An 18,425-nucleotide genomic window follows, 5' to 3' on the forward strand; every position below is an offset into this window, starting at 1 on the left:
TAACTAAGTTTAGGCCCCAAATATATGATTTGGGGAGTGAAAAACCTCCCCAGGTCTGCAGTACAGATGGCTTTGTACAAATGACTCAGTATTTCAACCAGGATTTGGGATTGTGGGGGCTGAAAGGACAGGTTTTTGGAAGGTGGAAACAAGAGGCACTTAAATCTCAAAGGTTTTTTATGAGCACTAGGAGTTTAACTAACTACTTTATGTACTTTTGAAAGCATCTTCCTGAGATTCTTCCTCCACTGATGATGGAGGAACCCAGGAGAAACCAGACTTTCACGTATCTCAGTGAAGAGCCTAGAGCTAGGTGGACAAATCTGGTCGTAACGGGTGAGGGTGCAGCATCAATAAACACCTTGCATTGCTAAAGCATATAGTTTTTCCAAAATTCCTCCGCTTTTGAGGGAACAGCCAGGCTCCTGCTGCTTCAAAGCTATTCTATATATCCAGCATAGCCCCCTTTTTCTATTTTTATTTTGATAATCTTTGCCTTACCAGCTTTCTCATTCCTCTTTGTGCCAGTGAAATACACACGCACAATGTAGAGGAAGGACACACAGGAAATTGGATCTGGTGACTGGGAAGAAGCAGCGGGGAGAAAAATAAATCTCTTGCTATCTAAGGCCATTGTTTCAATATTCCGACAGAGTTTTCTCAGGTAAAGGACTGGGGCATACATTGCTGAGAGGGTCACAAAGAGAAATGTCTGCGTCTGCACACAATTTCACCCTGACCTTGTAAATACACACTCTATTTATTCTGCAGTTCGTGTCTCCTATAAGATTCCAACTCCCAGTTTTACAGAACAGGAATTCCCTCCAAAGTATTCCAAAATCAGTTAAAAATAAAATTTAAAAAATAGATATTAAAAATACTTCCTTGCTTCTCCATGAAGGGGAAGGTGGTTTCTGGTCTTTTTGAATCAAGAAATTCTCTCTCTCTCCCTGGGGTCACTCTCTGGAAAGCTCTTAGCGCTGGTGCCCTGGAGTCTCTCCTTGCGGAGCAGCATGATGTCCATGAGCTAAAATTTCTGCAGGAATTTGAGAACCAGGTCACGCAGTTTCACCCTCAAAGGTTCATCGTTGTCACAGATGATGTGTGTGGAGTCCTCCTCAATCTGAATGAGGGTTTCTGCCTCCTGGAGGAGTACGATGTGGCCCTTGGCTGTGTCCTCCACCTTCACATCACTGAAACCATGCTAGATGTAGCGTTGGGGAGGGAGAAAAAGAGAAAGATGTTACTACAACTCAGGAAAACAGGTAGAGATGAAAGACTAGGGCACAGGAGAGAGGAGAGAGGAGAATGGCTACAAAATACAGAGTGCCATTGCAGATATCCTGGATCTCTGGGATTTGCAGAAGAAACACGCATAGGCTAAGCTAAATATGATTCTCATCATACAGATGGACAAATTACAGAACAGGGAGGCTAAAGCCAACATTTTCCACTACACCAGGTCACTGCAACTGCAAAATCTTGAGAGACAAAGAGGACAAATGGTTCCTTTAACTACAGAAATGACCATCTGCTGACACTACATCCTCAAAGAAGATGATAGTGGAGAGCTACTGAACCCCAGGGCAAACCTCCTCATGGACAATCCTACCCTTTTTCCTGCTAATTTTCTCCAAGGAGTTATGCAGGCGAGAACAGGGCTCCACAGAGCAGTAACCAACTGCCTGCAAGTTCAGCCACCAAGCCCCCTGTCCGGCAGCTCCCCAGAAAGCTGCTCCACCAGTGGAGACATTTCCAGGATCTCTTCTTCACTCGGTCGCCTCATTTTCACAAAACTTGTAGGAACTTAAACGCTTTTGAGACCTCCTCCCCACTGTTCAAATTTATTGGAAATCAGCTGATGAATCCAAAAGTTACATGGGGGAAATTCACACCCCCAGAGTGACCCCAAAAGCCCTGCTTCCATGGCAATGGAAGGAGGCAATGATTGGCATGAAGCCCCTATATCAGGACATGAATCCACAGGGAACTGTTCCCTCCGTACTCAGTGCAGGGACACACATTCCCTAATGCACTTCACCAGCTCATTAGCCCCTCTGCATTTCAAGCTACACTAAAATTATTCTCCCTCTCTCTGCTAGCAAAGCAGCACATTTCTGAGATTAGTAGAAATCCTCTTGATCCTCATATGTCACTAAAGACTTATTACCTTCTCGAGCGTCTGCACAAACTGGTCCACAGGAATGGAGCCGCTCAGCAATGGCTTCAAAGGTTTACACTCTGGCACGTCATCACTCACTCGCTTTCTCTTCTTGCTGGTGGGAGGTTGCGGAGGTTTTGGAGGGAGCTAATGGATGAGAAGGTGCACAGTAATGCAGTGAATCACAGCAGCTTATTATAATTTCGTTGGAATAACAAGTACATGAGATAGAAAAGGAATACTGATTTTGTTTTCTGTGACTACAGGGGAACATTGCAGTGCTGAAGGGGAGAGAAGAAACCCAGCCTCGGGCTCCACTGCGGCTCTGCACACACAAGCCACCATTTACAGAAATAAAGTACCAGTTTTAGTTCAAATCGCCGTCATCTTAAAAGGTCTGTCTGACTCAATTCAAGACTGAAGCTTTCCGTTTCAGCATTCAAGTACCCTGCAATATTTTCTAGGAATCATGCCTTAAAGAAGTCAATGCCTTGAAAATCACACTCTAAAAGACACAACAGGTTGAGAAACGGGCAAATTCAGAGCAAGTAACTACTCAGGGAATGAGAAAAAGTGGGTAATTTATTTCTCACTGGCCTCAGAAAAGTGAGTCTTTAGGAAGACCGCGAATACAGACAGGGAGGTGTGAGAGATGCTGTTGTGCCTGAAAGATCACTGGAGTGTGATCTGGGTATAATTTTGTGCTGCTTCAGAAAGCAATTTGCCTTAACTCCTCCCTGAGCCCCTTCTCTGTCAGCAGGGAGGGGGAGGCAGGGTTAGCACGTGCGGCGGTAGCTAACCTAGCACTGGGTGTTGCTGCGCATGTGGGCAAGGTGTGGGGTTAACTGAGCTCTTCTGAAAGACCATTTCATGGAGATGAAAACCAGATTCCTATAAAAAGAACAGGGAGGAAATTATCGTGTAAAGTAAGTCCGTGTGTCCTGTGCCAAGTTAGTTAGGTCAGGGAAGTGTCAGCGCTGGTCTTTCCCAGCAAACTAGCAACTCAGTCCCTGGGAAAAAGATGCTGGGGAAAATTTCTCCAAAATTTTGGCAAGAACACTTGCTAGGGATGTGTCTGCACAACACACAGGGAATTTGCCTGAAGCAACCCCACTGCCTTGTAGCGCTCTGTACACTCCAGGTGACAGACTGGGCTCCTCTCAGCTCTGTGTCTCTCCCATCATGTAGCATCATGTCTGAACCTGCCGCTGCGATGTCCCGGTGTTTCTTTCAACAGCCAGGGAAGGGTGTTTTTCATCCTTGGGAGAGAAATGCCACCTGCTCAGGCTCCAGTTCCGCAAGCAGCGATGCACTTGAGTCACTTCACAAAACCCACCATTTTCCCTTTAGCTGGTGGGCCTACGTGCATGCATCATGTTATTTGTGCATGAATCACTCGCAGGGTTCTGTGTTCGTAGGTTGAGTTTTGGGGGCTTGTCTACACACAGCATCTGTAACTCTCAGAGGTCCCAGACTCAGCCAATACAGACAGATACCGCTGTGTTGGCTTACTTCCATCCATTTATGAAGGCTCTGGCATTTTAAGCCTATGTCTAAGTTTATCTGGCATCAGGAAACAGAGTAGAGAAGAGAGTAAATGAACAACACAAAGGAGAAAGCAGCCAATTGCATTACAATACTTCAATTTTTTCAGTGTTGCCTAGCATTTCTAGGGAACTGACTTGGAAAAAGTAAGACAGCCTGTCTGCTGTGCACTGATATAAATCCTTAACCGATCTTTATGTCCCTGGATTAGAGACATTACCATACTAGGCTTCTTCCCAAGTGTAGCAGGCCCAGCCCAGCTCTGCTGCCCAGCAGGAGAGGCAGCATCATGCAGAGTGTGGCTTCACTGAATGCCCTGCATGCTCATGTATCAAAGGAGAAAGGGGACTGGGGCATCCACTGCTGAGCAGGTCCACCAGACGTCATCCCCTTGGCGGAGCACTAATGCCAGGACTTGCAGTGTCAGCCTAAAGGAGGTGGTGGGAAGATTACACACTCACTTTGCACAAGGAGGCACAATCTGCTTCTTGGGGAACAGGACAACTTAAGGCAGACAGTCCCTTCACATGTCTAATGTTTTAGGTCATCTCTCTCCTCTGACCCTCAGTTCTAAGTCCATGAGAGGCTGACTGATGCTGATCCTGGTGTGCAGGTTACAGCAGACAGCAGTATGATTTGCAGTCTCTCTTCAGGAATAATCTCACTTCTCACTTTTATCTTAGCCAGGCACATGGCCAACGAAAAGAGGGTAGAGAGATTTATTTGCATCCCACTCTCTAAGTGTAATTCCTCACTCGTACATGCCAAGAGAAAGCATCTGACAAGGACTCTGCTCCGGTGACGAGTTGTTGGAGGGGTTGCCTCATGACAACAGCTGGGGTCCCAGATGGCAGGAAACCCAGTGTAAGGATATTTTTCTCCCTTTCCCATTATACTGTACCTGCAGCACATGCTTGTTGTCTTTAGTATGCAACACGGCAGAAACTGTTGCTAAGGAAATACCAGGCTTAATCTCCAAGGGCACAAGCGAATCTGCAAGCTAAAGCAAAAGAAGGATTTTGTTCAGCAAGTGATAATCTCAAAATTTGTATGAATCCAGCTGTGATTTAAATTGGCAGCATGGTAATTTTAAACATGGACTAACGAACTGTAAACACAAATCCATTGATACAATGACAGAGCGCTCCTCTTACCTGCTTAGCCTCCTTCCAGCTCTTAAGCTACTGACTTTCATACTGTTATCGGAGCAGCACGAGGTTTTCAGTAACCAAGGCAAGTCTCACAAAATATAACAATTAAAGAGAAACCTCACTCAAAATGACATCAACTACTTTAATATTAATTTTGATTAGTAAAACTCATAATGTAATTTGTCATTATTTATTATGTTTGTTATGTTGATGGACAATGAAAAATCAAAGCCAGTTTCCTTTCAGTTCCTTAGTGCTGCGGCATTCTGGCTGCAGAATAGTCAGTAGAAAAGGGTTTGTCCTCAAAAACCCAATGGCTCTGTTGACTGGTTTGAAATTTTTCCTTACAACACTGCATAGAAACCCTTCCACTGCCTTTTATATAATTCTGCTCTGAAAGAAGTAAAATTTAGTCTTGGCTCCAACTTTGAATTCAATGGCAACTTCCCAAGATCCTCAGCATTGAGGGTGTTGGCAGTGAATGTGGAGTGGGCAGTACCGCACCTGCTGAGACTTGCGAAAGTTGGCCAGCTGGGAAGCACCTCTTCCAGCCATGTTCCCAAAGGAACGCTGCAGAAAACAGCGCTCATGAACACAGAAAATTATTGCCTTTCCCTGCAAGGGAGTTCTAGATGACAATACACTGGGCACCAGGTGCCCTGGAGTCTTTCCTGTCCACGACTACAGCCAGGATCTAGTCCTGGATAAACAGGTACCTTCACACTGCGTGGGCCAGCAGCCAAGCAGCTTCCAAGTATCGCTCCCAGCCAAGCACGCTCCTGTTATTCACTGTGGACCCGAAGGCAAGGATGCATGAAGCGTGCTCTGTGTCTGTGGGGAAACCCTGCAGCTGACTCGCAAAATAAAAATGTGTAAAATTGCTCATGCGTTACACCCTGGATAGAAGGACTTTTCAGTTGTGAAGACAAGTAACACCTGAAGAGACATAATCTATTTGGCTGTTTTTGCCAACAGTTGTACCATCAACCCACCCACACCATCAACCCATCTCATGTAGAAAGAGCCTCTACAAGATGATCTTCACCTGAACTCTGTTCCCTCTCATCTTCAACCACATGGCACCTCCAGTTGGAGCCATATATTAAGAAAAGCTAAATGTCCAGTTAAAGGAGTTCTTTCAAAACTTCAGCCATCTACTGTAGCGCTCCCGTGGAGCAGAGCTCTGGAGAACCAGCTATCGGAGAACTAGCTATCACCACTGCCCTGCCAGCACGGCAACATCAGCTGTCTTTAGCTTGCCAGATGCTCACGTGTATGAAAAGCAGGAAGAAAAATTGAATGGATTTTAGAAAAGCATGGTATATTCCCATTTTGGAGATAGTGCACCTGAAGCAAAGAAAGATTGAATTCCTTACCAAAGACTATCCAGTGAATTGTCAACAGGATCCAAACCAGGAGAGGGATGAAGCAGAACAACTGAACCCTGCCACTTGTCAAGAAATTTCAGGTAGCAAAACTTTACTGCTGAGTACTCTGGTCTGCCATCAATTACAATTATGTAGGTGATCACTCTATTACTGCAAAGCTCTAAAGCTTGTGAATACAGAAGCAACTGAACTTGACTTCAAAAAGCACTCTCTACTGGACTAATCCTTTTGCCATCAAAGCACTGAGAAGGCTTTATTGTTAGCTTCAACAGCAGCAAAGTTCAGCTACTTCGAGTAACGTCTGAAAATCTTATCTACTGCTATTAAAGTTGCAGGAACATTTTGAGAGCACCTCCTTGAAATAAAACAGTTGGATAGATGATCATGTCGGAAAAACACAGAGATTTTAAGGCTGCATTCAAATCCCCTAAATTTTGCACATATTCAGACTTGGTGAATCTTAGAAATCAAAATTTCATAGAGCAATTCAGATTGCTCTCTCTCTTTCTCAAGATCTTTAAAGCAGGCAATTTGAATATAGCCTTTACAGTTTGTTGTTGAAGGCTAAGAGAATGAAAATATAATGATAATTATAGCTTCAGATTTCCCCTGGGAACTAAAAATAGTAACACTTGCAGCAGTGTGTTATTGCTGCACTTTGCAGTGGTCGAAGGCACTTTCCATTCCCACCACCTTCCAGAGGAGAATCGATATAAAATGGGCTCTAATGAAGAATACACAGCAAAAAGACAAACACTGTAAAGAGAAAGATCCTTAAAAAACAAAGAGTCACTTAGAATCAAAGTCCTCTTCTGCCACTGAAATGCTTTGATATTAACATTTATGCAGGTTTTAACCACACAGTTGATAAAGAGCAACACTTTAATTATTAACAGTCAAAAAGACAGTAAGACAGATGTTCAATTTTATTTTCTCTAAGATATTGTTTCATTTCACAGCCCTCTCCATGTTGCGGCCAATCCTTTCATTATAGAAGTTCACTGACCCAAACCAAAAAGGTCATTTAATCATATCCAGTAATTCACCCACCAAGACCGGACAGCACTGCTATACTCCTTTCAACTGACCTCCTGCACACACAAACCACAGAACTCTTCCAAAATGCTGGATTAAAGAAACCGTTTTCAAAGAGATAGCAAATCTTGTCTGTACTCCAAGCAATGGCAACTCTACCATTTCCTCTCACAAGCTGTTCCAAACTTTAATTTTCCTTGCAGCTAGGAAACCATGTCTTATTTCAAGGTTGAATTTGTCCAACTTTCAGTTGCTAGATCTTGTTATGCCTTTGTCTGAGAGCCTGAAAAGCCCCCCACTACGCAAGAATAAATGCGTCTTCCTTCCAGTCATTATCACAAGTCTAATGCCACATGCTGGCATCAGGAAAGTCACGAAAGCAGAGACACACAGCTCCGAGAACTAACATCGCATTAATCAGTCCCCTGCCGACAGATGAGCACTTCGACTGCCTTAAGACAAACTTGTGTGTGTGTGTGTACGCGTACTGTGTATTTCATTTTTTCAAATCCCTTCTGTTAAGGAAAGTTTAAAACATAGATCGACCAAAAAAAGAAAAGTCCTTGACTCTTAGTAGTCTGGAACTGCAAGTGTTGATGCGAATCTTCTAATAGCTGAGGGAGGGAAGAGTCAGCTTGGGATGTTCTGCTCCTGTGATCAGAGCTGTCCACCTATGCTCTTACAGAGTAAAGACATTTTTACCGTGAAGTTCAGTTGAATTTTCACGTGGGATTGCATTTTGCACAACAAAATGAGACTGACACGTACTATCTGAGACCAAACACCCTTGCTGGCCAAACTATAGTTGTTTATAAAGAATAACATAGTACATAGGTTAGGTTACTCTGAAGTTTCTACTAAGGCCTTCACTGGGGACAACTGTCCCTAGGCTTAAGGTCGCATGCTGTCTTCAATCACCACCCAAAAATCCTCTTGTTGGCAAAGAAGAGCTGAACAATGACTGAGGATGGGATCTGTCTGAAACTCCTACAGTAAAAAAAATATATATTGGGGCTGAATAATTGGTGAATAAAATCAGGGGAGGACCAGAATTTTAGCACACATGGTCTTGGTCCTATGGAGGATTTTCCCAGGTACAGACATGCACAGACATACACCAGCCAGTGTTTTAACATCCAAGCTGCAGCCATACTGGCAGTGGTTTCTCTCTAGATTTTCGGACATCTCTCCAAACTTCTCCCTTTTCCCTCTTCACCTCCAAGTTTTGTAAGTGTAATAGCTCTTGGCTTACACTAGAGAAGGTGCAGGAAGACTGACCCAGCAGGGAGAGGCAAAGTCAGAGTTGAGTGAGGTGAGCTGGATCTTCACCTTCCAGGACTGGAGCAAAGGGGAACAAGCAGGAGCACAGCAAAGCTCATCAGTAATTAAAATCCCCTTAACTTTTAAGATCTGAAATTCACTGATGTGTAGATTACAGCATGTGTATTTAGAAAGGGCCACAGCTGTTTTTTTACATCAACATTAAATGCATATTTTCCAGATTTGCACACTGCGCTTAAAAGAATAATCTCTGCATTAGAGGTAGGAGCCAGAGTTGCAACTCTGGATCACACCAGAGAAATCAAAGATGTGAAACAGAGCTGTGAAACAACTGGGCAGGACAGACCCATTATGAACTCAACACACTGCAAGTCCTTAAAAAAAAAAGAATTAAGTTGCAATATATTCCTTGGGGTAGGGATCAGTTTTGTTCAGTGCTTCTGCAATACCTAGCACTCAGGAATCCTACCAAGGGGTCCGTTACTCATGCTACTACACTGCAGTAATAAAGTAAATGGAAGGAAAATTTATAAAAAATCTTCAAGAGTGGCTCACATGCCACTAACCCAACAGCTTTCTCTGATAAGAGAACTGCTGAGGGAATTGGGGCAGCCACAGTCTGTCCTTCATGAAGCACCAGCAAGGTATCACATGGGAAATTACAAACCATGGATTTCTACAACAGTCCTGAGGTGGACAAAGTGCTGGTTAAAGCAAAGATATTCCCAGACAACTACCGGGCTGTTGCTGCAATTCCTGAAGGGTCAATCTTGAGCCTACTCCCATCCAAATTTTGTGAATGACCTCAGTATAGAAGGAAGAGAGTGTTCAGAAGGCCCCACTGAAGTTTGTAGAGGCACCCTTAAAAGAAAGAAGATCAGGATATCATAGAGGAAGAACTAGATGACCTCAAGAACTGGAGTGAGAAAAACAAGATGAAATTTAATAGCATGAAATGCAAAGCCAGGGACTGGGTTAATACCGAGAATTTGTGCTGTGAGCCGGCAGCTGCTGGAAATGACAGAAGTGAAGAGTCCAGGTTTATTAGTCCGTCCCACGAAAACTGAGTCACAAATGTGACAGGGCCATGAAAAAGCTAAATGAAACTCCAGAAAATATCAGGTAATTCTACCAGAGATGAGCTATTGCTAACATATTGGGCCCAGCAAGATCTCATCTGAACTACTTGTAAATTGTAGGTAATTTAAGTTCCAGTAAGATATTCTGAAGGGTAGATTAGGGCAGGAGAAGCTGTCTTGTAAGGGGAAACTACGTATCTTGGCTTGTTTAGCCTGGCAAAAAGAAAGCCAAAAGGAGGATTTGATTATTCTACATAAACACCACAGGGAAAATACCAACAAAAGGGATAATCTATTTATGCTAAAACATGATGTTAAGAATAAGTATATACAGACCAGCCGTGAATACGTGTAGGTTGGAAATTAGGATGTTTCTAGCCATTAGAGACAGTGGGGGTTTGAACAGCATTCTAGTGGGAACAGCAGGGGCAAAATTCTTCACAATTTGAAGTTGGTGCCTTACATTTTTTGAGGCACATTATAAACACTATTACTAACTGCAGCTGGGTTCTGGCCATGTAACCCATGACGGCACTTCCACTTCTAGGTGGAAATGATCGCTTACAGCCTTGGAGCTTGCCAGGTATGAAGAGATTCCCACCCAGATCCCAGCCCCTAAAAAGGATGCAATTCATATGTGACAGAAAAATATCCTCTCCCAATTCTTAGAGAAGCCCAGAGATTTTAAGATCTGCCTGCCTTCAGAGGGAGTCCACCAGGCCCTAGTGATCACAGTTTCCCAGAGGTTTTTACAATAAGTAGTCCTCAGCAAAATCTGAATGGAGAACAACCTGCCTCATTCTCCATCCCTCCACTCACCTTGCACCTCACACACATCAAATCCAGTTCCTGGATGCAGAAAAGCACCTTCCTAGTATACCTTTATTAAGAAAAGAGTGCCCAAATATTCCACATGCTTAAAAGCCGTGCAATAGCCCTTTCACAAGCAGGGAGGATCTGTATAGTCAGTTTTGTAAACAGAAGAAAAAACATGGTCTTCATCCTGTCACTTCTATTCGGATGGCAATGTTAGGGAAGGAAGACAATTTACCTCACCTCCTACCTCCCTGCCTCTTCTTATCCCTTCACTATTACCTATTCCTATCCCTTCACTATTAGTACCAGGAGCTCTGTTGTTGAGTCACTTGAAACCAGACACAGAAAGGCACAAGAGATTATAGTGTGGGCAGAAGTCTCAAACAGATTCAGCCTTGGCTTTATACCATCTGCTAAATTGGGCAGAGTCTGAGTGCAGGAAGTCTGCAAGTATCGGATCCTGCAGAGGAAACAAAAAGAGATGTGGTCAAGCACATGCACAGAAGGGGAAAGGTCTAAAGATTTACATATGCCTGTGGAGTAAGCATTCATGACCAGCAAGCACATTAAACAAGGCACAAGCATGCTGCAGGCCATTGGGCAGTAGAATGGAAATTGAGGAATCTTTCTAATGCGACTTAAAGGAACATTTCCAACAGAGAAGAACAAACATCCTAGAACTAAGGGCATCTATACATCATCAGTGGGTGATCCGAATCACGTCTTGTTGGGGTTTCAGTCTCAGATTTTACAGAATCCAAGTGTTTTCAATGGGATGATTAAGTTGCTAAACTAACCCTGACTTAATAGATCTTTCAGTCTCTGTGGGCCTGCTACGACTCTCTCTGGAGTGGATTTTAAAGTCTCACTAACTTTACTAGATGAAGAATCGTGCCATAAATATCTAAAGTTTTTGATATTATCGCTTGCAAATGCCTACATCTTAACTTTACTCTCCCATAGAGCCAACATCTAGCGGAGAAATAAAACTATCTGAAGGGGTAGTCCTGCAGTTTTGAGCAATGAAACAAATCTCTTCTTTTCCATGCACATGTTCCATGTTCAACTAACGGACCAAGGCTCCAGATCAACATGATCAACCTTGCCCCCAAAGCCTGGGAATCAAACCAGAAAGATATGTACTAACCAACCAACAAGAAATAACCCTGGGTGGGATTATAGGCGGTAGTCTCAGTACTAAAGCTAACCACTGGCTTTTTGCCAATCCTGTGCCAAGAGACAGTTTTAAGGAGGTATTTAAGAAGCGTAATGAAGCAGATTTATGGCTGTTTAATGAAGCTCTTCCCCAGTATGCTGCATAGCCTGGGAGCAGGCAGGAAACAGTTGTTTGAGGAACTTACAAGAGGACAGTGGAAGCCAGAACCAGCAGAAGCAGAAATTAGCCTCAAACTTGAATGAAAAATGACAAGTAAGGAAGCAAGGACGTGAAATATCTTTAAAGTAAAAGCAAGCAGCTTACAGATGCAAAAGATGAGTCATGTGAAAGATATGAAAAGGGCATCAATCAAAATATTCAAAATATAGTAACCAGTTTATGGGTCAGAACATCAAGTCAGAATGTGATGTTGTTGAAGCTGATTGGGAAGAGAGATGTGAGCGCCTGGCTAGAAGAGAATGTTATCTTACAAGCAGCCATCAAAAACAAAGGAGAAACAAACCTAGATATTAATGTGGGCAGGCAAAGGCAGGCTAGGAGCAGAAAAGCAGATCCGAATTTCATCAATCGAAATAGGAAAATGTGTCGGTAAGACCAACCAGAGAAAAGGTACAGCAAAAAAAACCCAACCAACCAACCAAGGAAATGAAGGATAATACATTCAAAGCCCACAAAAGAGGGGAGGAGGGAGGAGAATTCTCTGCAGAAGCATGGGAGGCTGAACAGCCAAGACACAAGAGACACGGGAGTGAGGTGGGAGACATTTTTAAGAAGAAAAGAACAGCTGATTGCATTCAACATCGACGATGTAAATCAGGAAGACGGCAGGCTACAGTGGTTCTGGCTTTGTCTAAGACAAGGCCGGTAAAAGCTGGGACAAGAGTAGTTTTGGTGGAATGTCAAAAGATGAAGTCAAACTCGGAGAGGGCCTGTGCTAGAACAAGGGAGGGACTCCAGACAATTTTACAGATAGTGGATTCAGTGAGCTTGGAGCTGAAAGGAGGAATGAGAGTAGCAGAAGCAAACAGGCTGGTTATATTTCATTTACTTTATGGTCAGTGAGACCATGGCATCTTTATACAAGGGGGGACAGTCAGGGGAAAAGGAACAGAGAGGTCAGGAGATTGGATAATGTGGGGTCACCAAAATAAGTTGAGGGTTAGAAGCAAGACAGAAATGAAAACTCTTTAGTTGCTGAAAAATGAAAGGAAGTTGGAGAGGTAAGATGAATGCCATGTTTTGCCCTTCCTTCTCTCAAAAAGGAATTGGCAAGATCCTATGTGGAAAGAGAAGTCAAGACAGGAGCAGGGGAGGGTGGACTGAAAGCTACATAATTATAATGGGCTGCCAAGTGGTTGTTTTCCTAATTCTTCTCTGCAACAGTTCCTTATAATTTCACTTCTTGTCGGGCTGTGCATTGCACATTCACACTCTCCTATACTGGCCCATGTCCTGAAGAACTTGCAAATAGAGTATTTTAAAAACACAGAGTCCTCACGGAAGTCAGCCTGCTGCTGAAACCAAGTGATCCGCACCATTGTTCAGCTGTAATTAAACTGGAGGCACGTTATTTGCTCAGACACTACTGTTTAATTTATCTGTTTGCTCCAGAAGGTGTTTTCCATTTTCCCATCCTTCTCCTGTGAATAGACAATGCCTAACCCATTTCCAGGAAGCAGTCCTTTTTTTATTATTTTTTAAAGTGAAAGGCAGATGCCGAGAAGAACAAATTAGTTAAAGTGTAAAGGTTTCCACAATACCTCTGAGAGCCATTCCAGTCTGGTGCCTTGGGACTGTTAAAACCTCTCTCTAAACAAAGGCTGCTCCGAGTGTAAATCTCATTAACATACAACAGTCCTGCTTGACCTGACTTTGCTCTTTGGTGAAGTGACTGAAATGTAGACAAGCTCCAGCAGTATAAGAAAATTTACATTAGTCTAACAGGCCAGAATCTGAACCATTGAAACAGTTTTGGAAAGGAAATGTCACACTGCCATACACTCAGTCTGTATTGACTGAAACCATGCTGAGCTGTTTGGTTCTCAAAAGCTTTAAGAATTCAGACAGAAGTTTGAGCACATGTCCATTTCTGAGGAAGGGCTGTGGATGTTAGCAGAGGGCCCTGATCAGGACTTCATTGAAGCAGACATTCTGTTATGAGACTTTTAGCTGTACTTTAGACACAAGTCCTAGCTCTGGAGCAGATCTAGCAATTACTTTTTTTCCTAGGGTGCATTTCATCATTCCATTTTTGGCTAACACGGTTTTGACAAATAACAAGCCTTCGCAAGCTTTGCTAGGAGCTATAAAATACCTTTTCCAATTGTCACTTGAGTCTTCACAGAACCCCAGAGCTGGTGGTAGCCCACATGAAACAAATACCCTTTTCTTGCAGTACAGATATTCCTATATATTCAGGCACCATTAAAGAGTCTTCCTGGAGGAAACTACTGAAAAGGGGACATTAAGGAGCAAATACTCCCCACTAGGGAGCCTCATCTATCATATTTGCAATCCTGTCTTGCACAACCCACCCAGCAGAAGGGGAAGTTACAGCCATTTTTTGCCACCACTGTGTAAACCCTGCCTGAAACCAAGAGACCTCTCAAAACCAGCATCCTAATGACCTCTCTGCACAACGGGACAGACAGACAGGGCTCTTCTGCTGGGAGAGGGAATGAGGCAAGCCATGCAGATGGCACATAAAAATTACTAGGGAAGTAAGGTGCTCATTTCGGGGGTTAACATCAAAGGAAATACAGGCCCCAGAAAGACAGTCTTTTCCTCCTTCTCCCATTTACTTGAAAACCAAACAATGATCCTTTGGGATTGACTGTTCTGACTGGTTACACAGAGTAGGCGAGATGACGTAGTTATGCATGTCGGCAGTTACCAGCTATGCTGCTAAGACTCAAAGACCAAAGTCAGAGAGGGTGGGAGACAATGTACCACCCCTCCCATGCCTTACCACCACTCTGCAGGTCAAGCTGGACGCAAAAACTGGCCTCACACAGTGATGTGATGAAGACATGCTGAAATAGAGACGGGTCTGAGGAGACAGACTATGATCACTACAGAGTTGGCATTGCTATTCCTCTAGCAAGTTCCCTTACAAAAAATAAGCAAGGTCTCTTTTTGAGGATGATTTGCATATCTCAGTGCTGGGGAATGACACCCTATTAACAGCCCTGATCACAGCCTTGCTCTCAGAGGCAAGCACACAACCACTAATGGGGCTAATGCTCAGAGAACCCTCTGAGGTAAGCAAACACTACCTCCCTGACACCAGTGGGGAAGGACAACAGCTTTCCTGAAAGTCTCAGAGATGACCTGTCTACCTAATTTTTGTATCATATTAAAAAGTCTTTTCAGGATCATCATTACATACCAAGTAGCTTTTTGCAACAAGTTGGTAAGTGCAGCTTTGGAACCAGGGAGAATACCTGGACTTAGAAAATCACATGAGCTGTTTCTACTCCCTGAGCACAGATAGCTCTGAAATCAGGACTCCTATGTGCATATAATTTGATGTTATTTGTTAGAGGTAAAAAAAGGGCCATTTCTGTCAATATTCCTGTCTGTGCAGCTTTCTGCTCGAACTCTCCAAGTTAAAAGCGAATGCAACAGAAACTAGCTCCCATTTTCTGTGCTTCTTTGATATCCATTCCCAGGTTGGTGAATACCACATTGTCTACAGTGCATTCTCCCTCCAACATCCCAGCAGTTTGGGGAAGTGCTCTTATTTGTGTGCACTGGTTTTACCTAGAGGTATAGGAAGAATCCATCCACTTCAGTGACAGACAGCACCTAAAAACCTCTAGAGATCTGTGTTTGAGAAATGGAGAGCATTTTCACATTGGTGGCTGTCAATGAGATTGAACCCACATGGTCTCTTGAGCCTCGAGTGTAAGGGATCTTGCTGCCAACAGCCAAGCTAACAAGAGAAACACTGACTTGCTTTCTGACGCTGTCTAGCCCCATGAATGTGGCACTGCCTTCAGACTAATAAGCTCTGCCAGGAAACTCTGCACGCCTCGGTGTCCTTTCCAATGTGAGCTGCATTTTGTGTTTAGACTTGTCCTGATCATATCGGAAGACTCCGAGAGAGCAAGAAACTGAACCTGCAACTCCCATGCACCAGCCTAGCTTTTAGACAACCCTCCTCCTTGATTGGAACTTCAAAATGTGTAAGTTGGTTAGTGAATATTCATCTGTAGCACCTGTGCTAATTTGCATTCTGTTTGCAGGGAAAGGTGGTATTCACCCTCTTCACAGGGCTGACACAATGGATAGGTTCAAATACAAAGGCTCACTTACACCCTCACAGTTTAGGGGAAAACCCAAAGCTTCATTGGAATCTAAATAATAGGCAAGTCATGTGCTGGCTCTCTGCCTCAGAGTAAGATTTGTTTTCGTCATGCTGGTGAATGGAAGCCACATTTTACTAGTCTCAGGTTTAATAGGATCCAATAAATATGCAAATTTGCAAAACAATTAAATATACATGCCATGATGGAGTTGCATCTAAGTATATTTTCTAATTAAAAAATCCCTCCTTGTCTCTGGCAGTCCTCTAACCAGTGGGCTGGGCAGGCTCCTAACAGAACTAAGGCACAATGTAGACACATGTGAAATGGTAGGAACAGGTGTTGCGGACGGGCTGAGGCATTTTGTTACACGGGTACCAGTTCTGTACTTCATGTTTGGCTTAACTAAGGGTACTTCCTCCCTCTACTCTCTGACGAAAAGTAGACTCACGTATTCAACAGTTTCCAAAGGGCAGTAAAGCCTGCTTGTAAAAAGTCACTGTCACCTTTGATCCAAGGACACGTTTGTGCTGATTGGATTGTCAAAAAAATATTTTAAGATCATGTCTGTTAGAATATGGGTCATCCTTTCTATTATGGGTACATTTATATTTGATTTATGGGGTTAATAAATTATTAATAGATGTTGCGGGCATAAGTAGTCCACGTTATAGATGGCTACAAGCAACCCATTAACCTGTTGGACTTCAGCAGTCTGTAGGAATTAACCATTTATTGAAACTGTTGCAATACAAATGAGCCATTTCACTACTGTGCCTTTAACATATGACTGAATACTGCTCCTCAGGGAAAGGGTATTTCTCATGGCAGCTGGGGAAGCAGAAAGACAACTCCTGGCTACTAACTCCCAGATTCTTTGGATCCTTTCCATGGCTCTGGGCCACTAATTCAAACCGCAGTGCCTCAACTTACTCATATTTAAACTGGAGATGACTGGCTTGCCTCACAGGTGGCTAGCAGAGATTGCCCTTTGTTCTGTACTTTGAGATGAGACATATCCTTGCAACCTGAACACATTTTTTGCTTGCCCACAATGTTTTTCTCAATTCCCATTAGTTTACACAGTGAAATTCTCTCTCAGAAATGCTTCTTTCTTAGCCCTTCATTTGATAGAAAGAGCTTTATATGATCATAGTCAACAGTAAATCACAGTCACAAGATACCTTTAGTCAAAGGGGCTACTGAAGCAGTAGCTTGAATTTGACTGCATGCGCAAGAAGCCACCATCTCATCTTTTTCCTCACTTTTGTTACTCACTTCTGGCATGATTTCAATCTTCTCATAGCGCCGCTTGTACGGAAGAGTCAGCACCTCTGCTCTGCGGTAGGACATTGGCGGAGGCTGGCAGTCTATCATCAGATCTGTGCGATGAGACTGGGTGGGCGGCGGCTGAGTGTACTGCTCCGGGCAAACTACGTGGAGAGGCTGGAAAAGAAGAGTGTGATGACTTACAAAAATGTTTGGTTGATTCTGTGTGCTGCCCTACAACAGTAATCATTGCCATAAGGAGGTCTGCATATTGTTGTTAGCAAGCTAATTTATTTGTATGGAAACAACATCCAGAAGATGCAATCCAGAAGATCCAGTCAGTATTGGAACAAACTGTTCAAGGAGCAGGCGGTCTTTGCTTTGTATACAACAGTGTCCAGACTGACAAGGCCTAAATTTATGTCTTTAATCCCCACTTCAATATCAGCAGTCATGTTAGCTGCCATAAGGAGAGAAAAAAGAAGAATATTCAATAGCTTTTTCTTCCAAATCCTTGTCATCTAAACTGGAAGCAAATGACAGTAGTGGTGGAGACCATCACAAAATGGCATGGAGTGAGGCAGATGTATCAATACGCAAGGCTGCAAAAACATGAGCATAATAAGCAACTCAGAGTTTTCATGACCTGTCAGCAATATATTAACAAAGCATAAACAGGCTAGTTGCCAGAAGGATCACTGCAGGATTTAAGGAAGCCAAAGGACAAGACAGTGTTTCTGCAAACTGTTTTGGAAACAGCATTATACGTCAGTAGTAACATGAAAGAAGACACTTGTTCGAAAAACAGGCAGAGGCAATTGTTCTCAGTTGCGCGGTGACAAGCCAGGTCACAGAACAAGGAGACAAAATGATCCAGACATTGTTAAGAGGTTTGGAAGAATACGTACTTTTGTGTTCAACAAGTTGAAGACAGAAAAAAGGGAAAAGCTCAGCCAGGAAAAAAACTGGGTATTATTTTAATTATGTCATAAGTCAGAAAGCAAATTTCAGTAGAAACAAATTGGACGGACAGGGAGAGGCCACTAAAGCCAAAAAGAGTCAAGGGGGGAAAGCAGAGACTACATGAACACTCTGGCCTTCTTCCAAGACAGAAGAAGTCTGGATTTTGCAAATGCAGTACGGAAAGCAGTAGATTTGGAAGAATGTAAAAGTGAAACTCCAGAACAGCAGTGCCAGGACCAAAGCAAGTACCAAT

At 43.3% G+C, this 18,425-nt stretch overlaps 1 protein-coding gene across 1 annotated transcript in view; it reads right to left on the minus strand.

Annotated features, from left to right (window-relative positions):
* Positions 1 to 738: 738 nt before the first annotated feature.
* Positions 739 to 18,425, minus strand: part of INTS9 (integrator complex subunit 9) — a gene marked incomplete at its 5' end in the record, with an annotated part of 54,941 nt that continues 37,254 nt past the window's right edge. Inside the window, 4 exons of the mRNA XM_009695041.1 lie at positions 739 to 1,204; positions 2,171 to 2,308; positions 4,608 to 4,706; positions 17,219 to 17,386. Of these exons, the coding sequence (XP_009693343.1) occupies positions 1,028 to 1,204; positions 2,171 to 2,308; positions 4,608 to 4,706; positions 17,219 to 17,386 (582 nt within the window). The remainder of the gene's footprint in view (positions 1,205 to 2,170; positions 2,309 to 4,607; positions 4,707 to 17,218; positions 17,387 to 18,425) is intronic.

This window comes from Cariama cristata, unplaced genomic scaffold (assembly GCF_000690535.1).
Source record: "Cariama cristata isolate BGI_N322 unplaced genomic scaffold, ASM69053v1 scaffold4442, whole genome shotgun sequence".
In the NCBI taxonomy this organism is placed as follows: domain Eukaryota; kingdom Metazoa; phylum Chordata; class Aves; order Cariamiformes; family Cariamidae; genus Cariama; species Cariama cristata.